General features: G+C 40.5%; 1 protein-coding gene across 1 annotated transcript in view; it reads right to left on the bottom strand.

The window, feature by feature from the left end:
- Positions 1-15969, bottom strand: part of GRK4 (G protein-coupled receptor kinase 4) — a 316373-nt gene that overhangs the window by 145315 nt on the left and 155089 nt on the right. The window contains exon 2 of the mRNA XM_075346835.1: positions 7895-7990. Within this exon, the coding sequence (XP_075202950.1) occupies positions 7895-7990 (96 nt within the window). The remainder of the gene's footprint in view (positions 1-7894; positions 7991-15969) is intronic.

The raw sequence follows: 15969 nt of genomic DNA, 5'->3' as shown, positions 1-15969 counted from the left end.
ACATGTACCCCTCAAAAAAAAAAAAAAAAAAACCAAACCAACCAAAATTGTATATAATAAAAAATTAAACACACACACACACACACACACACACACACACTATATTATACTTAGCTACTTAAAAAATAAAGCGCTGATGGAAAACAAAAAGTAAAGCAAAAGTTAAATTAAAAAAAGGAAAAAACAAACGTTTGCACACGTTCCCTCTGGCAGATAGGGGAGTATTACGGTCACTGAGCATCTGTAAATAATTGTTCTCGTAAGCTAATTACCTTATTTTGTCTCGTTACTAACAGAAACAGTCCATGACGAGCCGTGGATATTGTGGGCTTTCTTGAATCCGGTCGGTTTTCTTACCTGCGTGTCGAATATCTATGAGTAATGCTTTTTTCCATCGTCTCATCGGCCGCTGTGACTGAGCCGTCGCTTCGTTACGTTCCACCGATTGGTTCGGCCACCTAATTACTATATACACAAGTCCCTATATTCATTTTACAAATGGAGCTGATTTTTGGACGTGTGCCACTTTTTCCGGTTTCTGTTTTCCATGTGACCCGGTTGGATGTAAACCAAAAAAAAGAACAATTTTCAAAAATTTGCAGTCACTCCGCTACTTAAGGATGTTTCCCGGCAGCGGGTCTCGCTACTGATGATCGGCTACAGGGGCAGCGACACAGGGGGCTACTCGGAGGAATGGCTGATAAGGGATACACCAATGGGTTGGGCCAGATAAAGTGCCAATTTTTGATAATTGGCTCGTGGCACAGAGTGTGGAGCAAGAAAAGCCACCCCAATTCCATCCGGTCACGGCGGGTTCATTGCACCCACTCTCCATCTATACAAAACGTGCGCACATCAAATTTTAATTGCATAGTAGTCTCATTGTTGAACATACCAATGATTTTTTTTTTTAACTAATTGCATATATTTTGGGGTAAAAAAGAATCATTTTTGCAAATGGGTTTCATTTAAAATTTTGCACCGTTTGGCTTCTACAGGCTCTTTCTTTCCCTGCACATTAAGCTTAGATGTGGTCTGTGATCAGCTGAGAGCAAAGTCAGGGGAAAAAAAAAAGACAGAAAAGTTACAAGCTTTCACATGGATTATCAGAATTTATTTATTTCACTCACATATATAGCGCTATTAATTCCACAGTGCTTTACAGATTGAGCTCACCGACAGATTCTCAGTTAACTCAGTCCCAAGCCAGCAATAGCTATTGCCACACAGAGGCTATAAAAGGCAGACGGTGCATAAAAATCTTAAATAAACCAAAAAGGTGGAAAATATTTTTGTTACCATGTTGGGGCTTCTTCTTGGGGCGCGAGTTGTACCTTATAATGGGGTACATGGGGCAGCTATAATTCTATAACTTCTCAGTCAATGCTAATATAGAAGGAGGCTGGCTGAGCTATTGAAATGAGCAAGTGAGCCAGATCCCTTCATATCACACACCAAAAGGGGTAGGAAGCTGCCAACATGAAGGCTATGCTCACACTGTCTTTGCTGCTTTTTTTGGGCAGCTAAACCTGATCTGTTGGCAGTGAAAAAGCTGCGTTTTTTGTTGTTTTAGTTTTTTTTGCTGCTTGTTCTTTTTTGCTTGTGTTTTTAGTTCTTTTACTGTGTTTTTAGTTTTTTTTTTACTGTGTTTTTAGGGTTTTTTTTGCTGTGTTTTTAGGTTTTTTTGCTGTGTTTTTAGGGTTTTTTTACTGTGTTTTTAGGTTTTACTGTGTTTTTAGTTCTTTTTTTGCTATGTTTTTTGACATATTTTGCTGTGTTTTTGCTGCGCTTTTGGTATATCCTTTGCCTACAGTACATATTGAAATAAAGTTAGTTTCATCCACAAAAAAAGCAGCAAAAATGCACCAAAAAAACCACAGCTGCATTTTTTTTTCCATCCTCATTGGTTTCAAGGGTGAGAAAAAAATGCTGAAAAAATTGACAAACTGCTTTAAAACTTTAAAAAAAAAACAAAACGCAGCAGTTTTCCATTTCAGTCAGGTAAAAATAAGCAACTGTGTGTGCTTGAGATTTCTGGAATCTCATAGGTTTTTCTGGTGCTGGAAAAAAGCAGCTTTGTATATTAGCATGGATTTGCATAAAACCAATGGAAAAAAAAAATAAACATGCGAAAAACACTGTTAACATAGCCGAAGACTTCTTAATAAATGTCACGTAAAAACTTTTTTTTTTTTTTTTTACAATGAATGGATTCTAAGATATATATATATATATATATATATATATATATTATATAACATTAATTTTCTATATATAATTCTATATAGTCAGCAAAGGAAAAGTGAGAAATGCATAGTAAAAGGTTATAAAAATCCCTAAACCCAATTGTACCGCCCCTGCTCTCGGCAGCCGAGCTGCTCGGATCCGGTCCTTATGTGGGTGGCTCGAGGGTCTCCGGACCCGGGGGTCTTGCGGTCGTTTCAAGTGAAAAGGGGTTGTGATGGGATGGTGGATGTAGGACGTATATGTACGGGCTGGGCCGTCCGGAGTTCATGACGCCACCCACGGTATGTGGTGATATTGGACACCACCGCTGCAGTTACAGGCACCCAGGGGAGATGTTGTGCAGCAAGTTGTTAACCCCTCTGTGGGCAGGGATGGTGGCCCCGGGACCCGATGGGGTTTGGCGGTGCAGGGAGATGGGCGACCGAAGGGTGCTGATGTACTCACTATTAGAAAACACACGAGTCTCTGGTAAACCAAGGTGATGGTGGTCGGTGCCCGCAGCCAGCTGCGTTCTGGTCCCCCCACCCGGCTGGTGGTCTCTCTCTTTCTGTTGCACCTGTGTGTAGTGGTGGACTGCCAGTGCTTGCAACTTCAGGAGTCCGCTCACGGCTGGTTGTGGCCTAAGGAGCCCTTGTCCGCAGACGCTGGACCGTGGGATCTTTGAGCCTTGGCGGTGGCCTATTATCCCCCTCGGTGGGCTGTTGCCTTCTATTAGGGACTTTGGGTGGGACAGGACCTATAGTCCTGACCGCAATCAGTTAATTAACTAGTTCCAGTAGCTTCTGGACCTAGCTTCAGGGTCTGAGTACCCCCCTGTGTGCTCCGGTTTCCGAGTTGGTTTGCCGGGTCGGTACCGGCGGGCTACAACCCTGTCCCGGTCCACCGAGCAGTCTTCCCGGCTCCTGCAGACGGAGACCGCCGTCTGCCTCCTAGCCAAAGGCACCAGGGCTCCTACCCTGGCACCTGTCAGTTTTCCTCAGGCCCAGACACAGGCCTGACCTCCACTCTCCTTGAACTCTGAAACTGATCTCATTTTACTTCACTGACTTTTCCTTGCCCCCGGCTGTCTAAAACTCCTCGGTGGGCGTCTTCCAACCGCCTGGTTCCACCCCCTGGTGTGTCTATCAAGCCCTTAGGGGGTGACTAGGGTTTTAAGGTTGGCTGTGTGTTTCCTGTGAGGGAAAGGTGTAATATGGGGCCCTATTTGTGACTACCTGGCCCGGCCAGGACGTCATACAATTACATTAAAAAAAAAACAAAAAAAACAACAATTTTAAAAAAGGAACTTCTTAATGGGCTCAGGAAAAAAAAAGAAAAAAAAAAATATATATTATATATATATATATATATATATATATATATATATATATATATATATATATATATATATATATATATATATATATATATATATATATATATATATATATATATATATATATCTGCAGCACTAACATGATGTACCCGACAGATGTAGCTCCTATTGGGGAGTTGAGAGCTGAGTAAAGGGGAGCAGTCTGGGAGGTAAGAATCTTCTTTTTTTTTTTCTTCTTCTTCTTTCTCATCCTTGGGGGGTCACAGATAAGGGGGAACGACCTCTTTAAATTTAAGCACCGCCACAAGTAGAGATTGACTTTTACCAAAAGGGCAAGATGACCGTGGCTGCCGAAGTGCGTCATGTGTCAGTAAGAGGTTAAGACCGGAGTTGGACGGCGCATGAAAAGTAACGCATTCCATCAAGGTTTTATTTCAGTTCATACCTAAAAAGTCAGAAAACAAAAGCCAAAAGACTCCGACTTCCCAGAGATCAAAGCCCGGCTATAAAACCGCTCACACAATGCGAGTAACCATTATCCACCCGGCTCTTACAAATAAAGCTTATTCCAAGAATCTCCAGGAAGCCTGAAATATGCAGAAGAGTTTATGTTTTTTGTAGATTTTCAGATTAAAAATGTGCTAAAGGTTAAAAGGGGTTATCAGGACTTTGAATGAGAAAAGCTACTGTGGAGCACTCAAAGGATCCTTGCATTACACACATCAATGGGTGTGGTGTAATACCTAATTTTTCCTCTTGGAGTGCTGTTGCGAATCTGAACACCTGCTCCAGCGTTATTCAGTAGATTACTGCTGACATGAGAAATCCATTGACAAAATTCACCAATTATCAAAGGGATCCATCTAACAAAAAATGGATGACCACTTTAAGGGGTACTTTGCACGCTGCGACATCGCAAGCCAATGCTGCGATGCCGAGCGCGATAGTCCCCGCCCCCGTCGCAGCAGCGATGTCCTTGTGATAGCTGCCGTAGGGAACATTATCGCTACGGCAGCTTCACATGCACTCACCTGTCCTGCGACCGTCGCTCTGGCCGGCGACCCGCCTGCTTGTTAAGGGGGCGGGTCGTGCGACGTCACACGGCAGGCGGCCAATAGGAGCGGAGGGGCGGAGAGGAGCAGGATGTAAACATCCCGCCCACCTCCTTCCTTCCGCATATCCTACGGAAGCCGCAGTGACGCCGGTAGATGTTCCTAGCTCCTGCGGCTTCATACACAGCGATGTGTGCTGCCGCAGGAGCGAGGAACAACATCGGACTGTCGCGTCAGCGTAATTATGGATTACGCCGACGCTGCACCGATGATACGATTATGACGCTTTTGCGCTCGTTAATCGTATCATCGAGCCTTTACACACTACGATGTCGCATGCGATGCCGGAAGTGCGTCATTTTCAATTTGACCCCACCGACATCGCACCTGCGATGTCGTAGTGTGCAAAGCCCGCCTTACAGTTAGAGGCCAACTAATGCCAACATCCAAAGAATAGTTTAAAATATTTATAAAAGGAGTACCTACTTTTTTGATATCACTAACAATAAATCATTTTTTGAACTGGTGTACATTACTTATGTAATTCTGCCTCCTCTCATAAAGATTATGCTGCAATGTTGTTTTAATGTCCAGTTAAAGCTGCTTTTAACTGCTGCTCGGCAAGATCCATACACTATATTCAAAACAGTGAGTACAGTGAACAGTGAGTTCCCTCTGAAAGCCCCTCAATGCCCTTTCCTGTGTACTGAGAGGGGGGAAACTCCTGTACAAAGATTGTTAGAATATAGGGTTCAGATCTTACAGAGCGGCAGTTCAAAGGAGCTGATAAAAGGAGCTGGAACTGGGCATTAAAACATCACTGCAGAATAGTGTTTGAGAGAAAGGAGACATTATAAAAGGTAATGAAATAGATTATATAATAAAAAAAAAAAATAATAATCAAAAACAGTTTCCAAAGACTGATCAAAATATATATACATATACAGTATAATCACAAAAGTGAGTACACCCCTCTCATTTTACAATGCCAAGTAGTCAGTGTGAAGCTTGAATAACAATGTAAAATTTGGGGTTTCCGCTAAACTCAACACACAGCCATTAAAGTCTAAACCTTTGGCAACAAAAAAGTGAGTACACCCCCTAAGTAAAAAAATTACCAAAATGTGCCCAGTCAGCCATGTTCCCTCTCCGGTGTTATGTGACTCATTAGTGTACAAGGTGTCAGGTGTGAATGGGGAGCAGGTGTGTTACATTTGGTGTTCTCTCACACACTCTCAAACTGGTCACTGGAAGTTCAATATGGCACCTCATGGCAAAGAATTTTCTGAGCATCTGAAAAAAAGAATTGTTGCTTAAAAATGGCTGAGGCTATAAGAGGATTGCTAACACCCTGACAATGAGCTGCAGCAGGGTGGCCAAGACCATACAGCTGTTTAACAAGACAGGATCCACTCATAACAGGCCTTGACATCATCATAGATGTATGAGTGCAGCCAGCATTAGTGCAGAGGATACAGGGGTAGGTGGTCCACCTGTCAATGCTCAGACTATACGCCGTACACTGCATCACATTTGTCTGCATGGCTGTCATCCCAGAAGGAAGCCTCTTATAAAGATGATGCATAAGAAAGCCCACAGTTTGCTGAATAGCAGACTAAGGACATGGATTACTAGAGCCATGAACTGTGGTCTGATAAGACCAAGACAAACTTATTTGGTTGAGATGGTGTCAAACGTGTGTGATGGCAACCAGGTGAGTGTGTCCTACCTACAGTCAGGCATGGTAGTGGGACTGTCAAGGTTTGGGGCTGTATGAGTGCTGCCGGCTGTGGGAATCTATAGATCATTGAGGGAACCATGAATGCCAAGATGTACTGTGATATACTGAAGCGGAGCAGGATCCCCTCCCTTCATGTTCCAACATGATAACCCCAAACACCCCCAAGACGACTACTGCTTCGCTAAAGAAACTGAGGGTTAAGATGCTGGACTTGCCAAGCATCTTCAGACCTAAACCCTATGGAGCATCTGGGGGGCCTCCTCAAACAGAAGGAGGGGGAGCGCAAGGTCTCTACCATCCACCAGCTCCGTGATGTCGTCATGTAGGCTGGAAGAGGATTCCGCGGCTCCTGTGAAGCTCTAGTGACCACCATGCCCAAGACCATTAAGGCAGAGCTGGAAAATAATGGTGGCCACACAAAATATACACAATTTGACCATTTTCACTTAGGGGTGTACTCACTTTTGCCAGCGGTTTAGACATTAATGGCTGTGTGTTAAGTTATTTAGAGTACACTAAACTTACACTGTTATACAAGATGCACACTGACACTGTCCATTGTATCAGAGGGTCAGATCTTCAGTGTTGTCCCATGAAAAGATAGAATAAAATACATACCGGCACATTGCCTACATTCTATTGCTTCAACTATGACACTAAAACCGGTCAATGGTGCGGACAGTAAAATAAGGATTATTATTTATTTATTTTATTTATTTCAAATGAAAAAAAACACCTCATCCATTGAAGTATTTAGGTCATCTGTGATACCAGGGGGAAGAGACAGACTAATGTCAATGTGAGATACAGAAACTTATGTGATTCCAACTTCCGCTTTATTGGATTTCTGATATGTGATCAATAGATGCTGTGACCTTCTAATTTGGCTATATGTGTGATGTTAACTAACACACAGCCATGTAAAAAAATAAAAAAAAAAAAAAATTATATATATATATATATATATATATATATATATATATATATATATATATATATATTTTTTTTTATTATTATATATACACACACATTTTTTTATTACATTATATTTTTTTTTATTATATATATATAAAAATATATATATATATATAATAAAAAAATATATAGAATATAATAAAAAAAAATATAAATATATATATTTTTTATAATATATATTTTTTTAATATTATAATTTATATATATATATATATATATATATATATATATATATATATATATATATATATATATATATATATATATATATATATATATATATATATATGCGCTAAGTTCGACTTACTTTTCTTAAATGGGTATGCAAGCCACACACAACCTAAGAAGGCTGCTGCTGTCACAACGTATATATTTATATATATATATATTAATATAGCCTAAGATAGCTGCCGTCACAACAAATAGAGAAGACAATTTGTGTCATTTTGAACTCCTCGGACCCCTCCAATAGATCAATAAAGGAACATGGGTGCAAGAATAAGACTGGTATAGTAAAGCACACAAGGAAACATGGAGTAAGACGTTCCGCATACTCGTACTCACCCACTGTATGTCGGAGTTCTTCACAATTGCTTATGTGCGGCAGCCTCAGCATCTCCTTCCATTTCTTGCTGCGTCCATTCCTTTTGCCTCCTCCACCTGAAACATATACATTTCATTATATTTTTAGATCACACATGGAGTGTTTGACCAATCAAAACATTAAAAAATGCAAAAAAAATGGAAATATGAGTATTCATATTATCAACAGTACCAAGGAGTAGTATAAAATAGTAGAAAAGGGGGCACACTGCGGTTAAGGAAGACATACTTATGTGTACCTCCAACTTATACCACTGTATAGTCATCCATGTCCTTAAAGGGGTTGACAAAGAGCTATTAAAGGGTTCAGACTGGATTAAAATAATCAAAGAATTTACGCTCACTCAAACTAATCCTTTTTCCGCGACTTATTCAGTGCCCGACAGTCTGTGCTTCCTGGTCCCATCCAATCGGAATGGGCAGTTATAACAGTTCAACCAATCATTGGCCTCATCGGTGACCCGCCTCCACATGTGAGTTCCGCTGTGACGAGGATGGCCCGGTAAGCACAGACCAGCGGGAATAGAGGAAGCTCTGGAACTAGACTTGTGTGGATTGGCACGAATGATGAACTGTAGTTTTCATTTTTATTTCATAAAATCAATAGTATACATGAAAATAAGCAACAGTATAATATATATCGGCTTCTTTCTCCTCTAGGATAGATATTTCACTCTATTCACAGGTAACATTTGTCTTCATTGAATACAGATTTTCCTATTACTGAGATTGGAGATGGCAGTTGGTGAGATTGGAGATGGCAGTTGGTGAGATTGGACATGACCGTTGGTGAGATTGGACATGACCGTTGGTCAGATTGGACATGACAGTTGGTCAGATTGGACATGACAGTTGGTCAGATTGGACATGACAGTTGGTCAGATTGGACATGACCGTTGGTCAGATTGGACATGACCGTTGGTCAGATTGGACATGACCGTTGGTCAGATTGGACATGACCGTTGGTCAGATTGGACATGACCGTTGGTCAGATTGGACATGACCGTTGGTCAGATTGGACATGACCGTTGGTCAGATTGGACATGACCGTTGGTCAGATTGGACATGACCGTTGGTCAGATTGGACATGACCGTTGGTCAGATTGGACATGACGGTTGGTCAGATTGGACATGACGGTTGGTCAGATTGGACATGACGGTTGGTCAGATTGGACATGACGGTTGGTCAGATTGGACATGACAGTTGGTCAGATTGGACATGACAGTTGGTCAGATTGGACATGACCGTTGGTCAGATTGGACATGACCGTTGGTCAGATTGGACATGACCGTTGGTCAGATTGGACATGACCGTTGGTCAGATTGGAGATGACAGTTGGTCAGATTGGAGATGACAGTTGGTTCTCAAAGTTCTATGAAGACTTAAGGCAGTGTTCACACACTGTTTTTGCAACTTTTTTTTACAGTACCAACAAAAGTTAAGAGATTTGAGAAATCTTATGCACACGGTTGCTTAGTATTTGACTGAATTTGAAAACTGCACCACGTCAAATTTTTCAATGTTTTTTCACCCTAAAACACAATGAGAATGCAAAACTGATCCAGAAAAGCAACTGCTGCTTTTTCGCAAAATGCGGTAAACATGTACTGTAGAGAAATGACTCAATCTACAGCAAAAAGCATAAAAAAAACAGCAAAAAAATAATTTTTTTTACGGCTGCAGAAAAAAAAATTGCTGCTGCTGCAAAAAAAAAGTCTGATTTCAGGAGAACTTTCTTCTAGCACCGCCCTACTCCATAGGGTTTTATAAGCACTAACTGCCATCTCCAACTGCCATGATATTAAATCATGAAATCCCCCTTCTTTGGCCATGAATATAATACTTTTATCTTCACGGTTTTGGCAAACTTGAGTGGTCAATGGCTATCACCAAACTCTACCAGTAGGATGTTTTTTGGGGGTAAGGGGTAAATGTTGCTTACTAGGTTGTGTTAAATTTCGGCACAGTCTTAAATTAAAAAAAAAAATTAAAAATAAAAAAAAGACAGTTTTTGGATTAGTAAATGGTTAATGCTGTATGAGATCTTGGCGGATTTCTCCAGTGAGGAATGTGATGGGGGTGTACGGGGGTGCCTGGCGTTAAGAGACAGACAGTCCTTTAAATCTTCCAAACCTCTGGCCAAACCCCGAGGGATTCTCGCAGTGTTGAGAAGGATCCCACCTCACAGGGAGCGTTCCTGCTCTTACGTCGTTTCTGTTCTTACAGGAACAGTATCATTTACATTCTCTAAACCGCTTTTTTAACTACAGCCAGTAAAAACATTACAGCGCGTCTCGTGCCAAAATATTTCAAATTCAGGGGGCAGGGTTGTCTCCCGAAATGACCCCTCATTGTCTAATGCAGAGAAATTGTTTTGTTTTCTCCTAATTTCTCATACCTTTTTTTTTTTTTTATTAAATTTCTCAAAGGAATTTTTCACTTCCAGTGTTATTCAATTCTTTAACTATGGCAGTGAAAATCATACAAAAAAAAAGTTCACAAGGATGAAGAGTAATTTAACCGACAACTAACCACTTAAAGGGATGCTCCAGCTTTAAACTTTAGCTAAACGTTCACCTATGACACCCTGAGGCTCTTACCCTGTCTCTTTCCAGGTATTTGATGACATGATGTGACAACTGCAGCCCCAACTAAAGCACGTGACCGCTGCAGCTAAACCCTCAGCTCTCTGCTTTAACTTAGCTGGTCCTCAAAATGTTCCATGACGTCTACCAAATCCTATGGAGCTTTGTTCATAGAACAAAGCTCCAGAAGTCACTTGCGGGCAGCACAGGTATGCTCGTGAGAAATTCTGTGCCTGACCGTGAATCACCATTGGAGCCTCGTTCTGAGAACAAAGCTGCATAGGATTCAATGGACGTCATGTAACATTACACCATTGGATTACATTGGAACTTCAACGATTTTTTAAACTTAATAAATTGGTGAACGAGAGGCTGTGGGGGAGGCTTTATGAAAATAAATTATTTTTCCCTCTGCGTGTGTGTTTTACTTTACACTTATCGGGTTCGTAATGAGGATGTCTGATAGACGCCTTTCTATTGTGAACCCCTGAGCAATTCACAGCTGACATAAACCCCAAAAGTATTACTCCAATTGCTACCGCACCAGGGCAATCAGAACGAGCCTGGGCAAAGAGCCAAAATTGACACATTAATGGATGTGGGCTGCTATTTTTGTGCTGGGAAGAACCAAATAACCATGGACCTTCCCTGCCTGATAATACAAGCCCCCAGCTGTCTGCTTTTACTTGGCTGGTTATCAAAAATAAGGGAACCCACCACAGTTTGTTTTGTTTTATTTTGGGTTTTTTTTAATTTATTTCCTATCCACATTTGTTTGCAGGACAATTCTCCCGCTCTTCCCTCCATTTTGCTTCCTTTTGGTTCAGGGTCAAGTTTAGTTAAAAGTTTGGTTCGATACCTGAACTTGACCCAAAGTGCGGCCGAACCCAACATCAACAGTTTTGCTCACCCCGACTTACAAGTACAGGGATAAAAAAAAAACCCTGTTGTTTTGGAACGGATTTTCCCGCACAAATGTGATTTTCAAGGATAACACTCGTACCAGTAATAGTCTACGGAGCCATTCACATCTCCGTGATTTTTGCATGCGATCCACGGAAACTTGAGGAGACACTCGATTTTGTTCTGAGGGTCGGATCAAAATTGTCAATCCAAGTCTATGGATCCATACAAAATAATAATAATAATAATAATAATAATAATAATAATAATAATAATAATAATATAAAAAATAAAAAAATAAATAAAATCAGACAATTGATGACATTGTAGTGCGTTCCAATTTTCACGGACTGACTGAATGGAGAGATCTTTTTGTTTTCTACACAAATATGAAAAAACAATCAAAGTCTGATCAAGATAATTGTTCCTTTTTTCTCATACGTGATAAAGTTGGAAGTCAAAAGGAGTCTTTATGAATAAATTATCAACCCATTATAACCAATATGGCTTTTCAGGTGTCTTTTTTTGCGTACCAATTGAAAAAAAAACCAAAACAAATAAAAACCCACAGAGACAGGTCTTATCTTGACCCATTTTGCGGATGAAGCTCATTATATGCAAGTCAAAAGCTACGAGGGGAAAAAAAACGATAGCACTGACAAGTCATCTACGTACTGTCCATAGCTTCAGTTTTAATGGGAGGGAGAAGCCAAGAATTATTTTTCTTTTTAAGGAAAAAATTGATTAAAAAAAAAAAAACCTAATAGACCAAACATGGATCCATCACATATAAAAATGAAAAAAAAAAAATAAAAATATGTGAAACCAGCCTCAGGGTATGTGCACACAGAGGGGTTTTTGTAGGAGTTTTTGGAGCATAAACTGAGTGAAAATGCCCCAAAAATGCAAAGCACCACAAAAGTTGGAGTTTTTGCTCTGAAAACTCATCAAACACACTCTGAGCCTAGATCTTTATCCAGTCTGCCCGATAGAATATTCCACACAGGTTTCCTCCTCGCGGGAAGGCTTCCAGTCTTCATTCCTGCAGGATAATGAGCTTCTCATGGGATGAAATGTCAGCAGGTGTGAGTGACCTCAGTGGTCTCCACAAAGTATTTAACACTTCGGGGTTTTTGCTTTAATGCAGTCAAACAGATCTGGAATGAATTAGCCGTTTCCAGGATGGGAAGGAGCCAAGTATTCAAAAGGTACGAGACCTGGAATGACAGAGGCAAACACGGCTCATCCGGGGAGCCCAGCCAAAGCACACAGGCTGCACGCGGACCTTCAGCTTGTGCCTGCATCACCGCCGCACATCACCCTGACCTCATGGTGTACATGGAGGTATGAGGAGGATCCACAACGCGTCTCATAAAAAGGTTTTCTCACGGGTGGAAACAAAAAGCGAGCATACATCCACACAGATTGAAAAATAAACCATGGACAACACTGAAGATTATATGATGGCAGGTCTTTCAATAGAAATTGCACTGTGTAAGCAGCAAAAAAGACATTTTTTTAAATCATATATATTTTTTTTAAATATATTTTAGCTATATATACACACGCACAGAAACACATATACATAGATAGATATATATATATATATATCTATCCATCTCACACACACACGTACTGAGATAGATATATATACATATATATATACACACACACGTACCATAATATATCTGTCTCTCTCTCTAATTATATATATATATATATATATATATATATATATATATATATATATATATATATATATATATATATATATATATATATATATATATATATATATATATATATATATCTATATACACACATACACATTAAAATATATTATATACACACATTATTATAATATAACACACACACACACACACACACACACACACACACACACACACACACTGTAGAAGATGAAAAAACTGGCACATTTTCACTGGCTGCTAAACCTAATTGCAGACTGATTCCTCCTGTTCCGCATAGGAGACTTTTCAGCAGACTCATTATCATTACAGACAGGATTACAATGACTATAGACAGTAGATAACCTAGGATTCACAATAGGTGATGTCACAGCTAACCACCTCCTCCTCCTGCTTGGTAAAAAGAAGAAGAAAAAAAAAGCCGGTTTCTTTGCGCTGCTGATGGTTCCAATGATGGTCCACAAGATGAAGATAAAAAGTAGTGTTGTTTTTTTACTGTCTACACATTTCCTACCGACTTCTTCCTCAGGACTTTGAAATGTGTAGACACAATTAGGCTATGTGTCCACGGTAGAATGTACCTGCGGATTTTTCTGCCTGAAAATCCGCGACTTTCGCGGCAAATCCGCACCCGCGGATTTGCCGCGGATTTTGATGCGGATTTTTTTTTTTTTCCCCATTCAAAACCAAAAATCCGCACCAAATCTGCACCAAACAATTGACATGCTGCAGATTTTTCCGGATCAAAATCCGCAGCAAATCCGCAGCGGAAAAATCCGCAGCATGGACACAGCATTTCCAAAATGCCATTGAAATGGCTTGGAAGAGCCGCTGCTGCAGATTTTCGGGAAATCCGCGGCAAATCCGCGGCAAAATCCACAGCGTGGGCACATAGCCTTATAGTGGTTGTGACCCACATAACCCCTCCAGATGAGCAACTCCAACTTTAGTCTTTTACAGTCTCTTTTGAGGGATACGACTATTGCATTTACACGTTTTCCTAGCACATCCCCAGCTGCACGATTGATTGATAACATAGATAACACAGGATCCACCTATCTCAATATGTCACAGCACACCTCCTCCCCCTCCTTTACAATGTCTAATATCTCTTCTATATACCATAAATAGAAGTCATCACTCACAATAGGTGATGTCACAGCTCACCTCCTCCTCCTGTACAATGACTGATAACTGTTCTATATACCTTAGATAATACAGAAGCCATCACTGACAAAAGGTGACTTCACAGCTCACCTCCTCCTGTACAATGTCTGATAACACCAACAGTATGTACAGTAGATAACAGTATCCCCCATTTCCAATAGGTGATGTCACAGCTCACCTCTTTCCACTTTCACAATGCCCAATACTACTCTACAAACCAATAGCATCAGTCAGTCTATTGCTGCTAATGTTGCCACAAAACGGGATTCGGACGCCTGCACCAATAGGGCCGTTGACTATAATGGTGGCGACTGAGTCACATGCACCATTTTCAGGTGTATATGCCTACCACCATTATAGTCAAAGGCCCCACCGGAGCATATGTCTGAATCCCGTTTTACAGGGGGTTTGAACATACGCCCCGACGGGAGCACTGAATCGGGAACAAAGCAGAGTGATAGCCCTCTAAAAAACACAGCAATATTCACCCTTACTGTATCTCTTCACCGCTGCTACCATCTTTGTACATAGAATGCAGCAGTGAGGTCCTGTTGACATCGCACATAAACGCTGCAACCAATCACTAAGCCACCTTAGCAGCACATCATCTATATATCGGCACAGCCTCTGAGCCCACTGATGGGTTGCAATGGTCACTTGATGTTGCTAGAGACATAGAGATATATATATATATATATATATATATATATATACATATATATATATATATATATATATATATTATATATATCTTTATCTATGTATATATATTATATATATATATTTAAAGCAAAAAAAAAAAAAAGGGGGGGGGGGGGAAGGGGAAAAAAAGCAAAAAAAAAAAAAAAAAAAAACCAGTGCAGCAAAATAGCCATTATTATTATTTTACATGGTATAGAACCATGTGGAATCGTCGTACATTTTTAAACTGGACAAACAAGTAAAACATTTTTAGGAATCCGTATTTTTTTTTTCCTTGATTTTCATAATGGTAAGTGGAGAAAAAAGGTCAAATCAGTTTTCATGCTGAACCTCACAAAAGACAAATGACATCTCAGCAGTTATTTTAGCATCATGCACAACCAGATATCCCAGTCCCCCCCCCCCCCAAAGGCTCCCCACCTGCTCTGACCCACAAAGCCCCCACAGTGTTGCATATGCCTAGTTATCCTCTGAAACTACCCCCCTACCAGTGCTCTACATTATGCCAACAATCTGTGATTAACACCCCCCATAATGCATTTCTTTTGTTATTCCAGTTTGCAGATATTTCTTCCGCTGCACCAGTTTTCTAGAATGTGCTACCCTGGATAAAATCAAATTAATTCCCAACATGCTGCTTGAAATGCATCTTTTTAAAGGGAACCAGTAATGTCGGGGGGTGGGGGGGTTATATTAAACTGCCCCCAGTGTGCTTTAAATGATTGAATGTGCATCAATAACTTTGTTTAAAACATTTTTTTCCATGTATTTATCTTAAAAAGTAAAAGACATTAATATGCCTAGGTGAATGCAATGAATACCTTAGGGCCGTTGCATACATCCGGCTTTTTGCCAGATTGGCGGATCCGGCGCACTCCAGTACAGCATGATACAGTACAATGGCAGCGCGACAAGCTCCAGTCACATGCTGTCATGTGAACGGAGCATGTGACCCGGAAGTTGCTGCGC

The sequence above is a fragment of the Anomaloglossus baeobatrachus genome, chromosome 1, assembly GCF_048569485.1.
Source record: "Anomaloglossus baeobatrachus isolate aAnoBae1 chromosome 1, aAnoBae1.hap1, whole genome shotgun sequence".
Taxonomy (NCBI): Eukaryota; Metazoa; Chordata; class Amphibia; order Anura; family Aromobatidae; genus Anomaloglossus; species Anomaloglossus baeobatrachus.
Note: the sequence above shows the minus strand (reverse complement) of the source record. Positions and strands in the feature narration are given on the sequence as shown.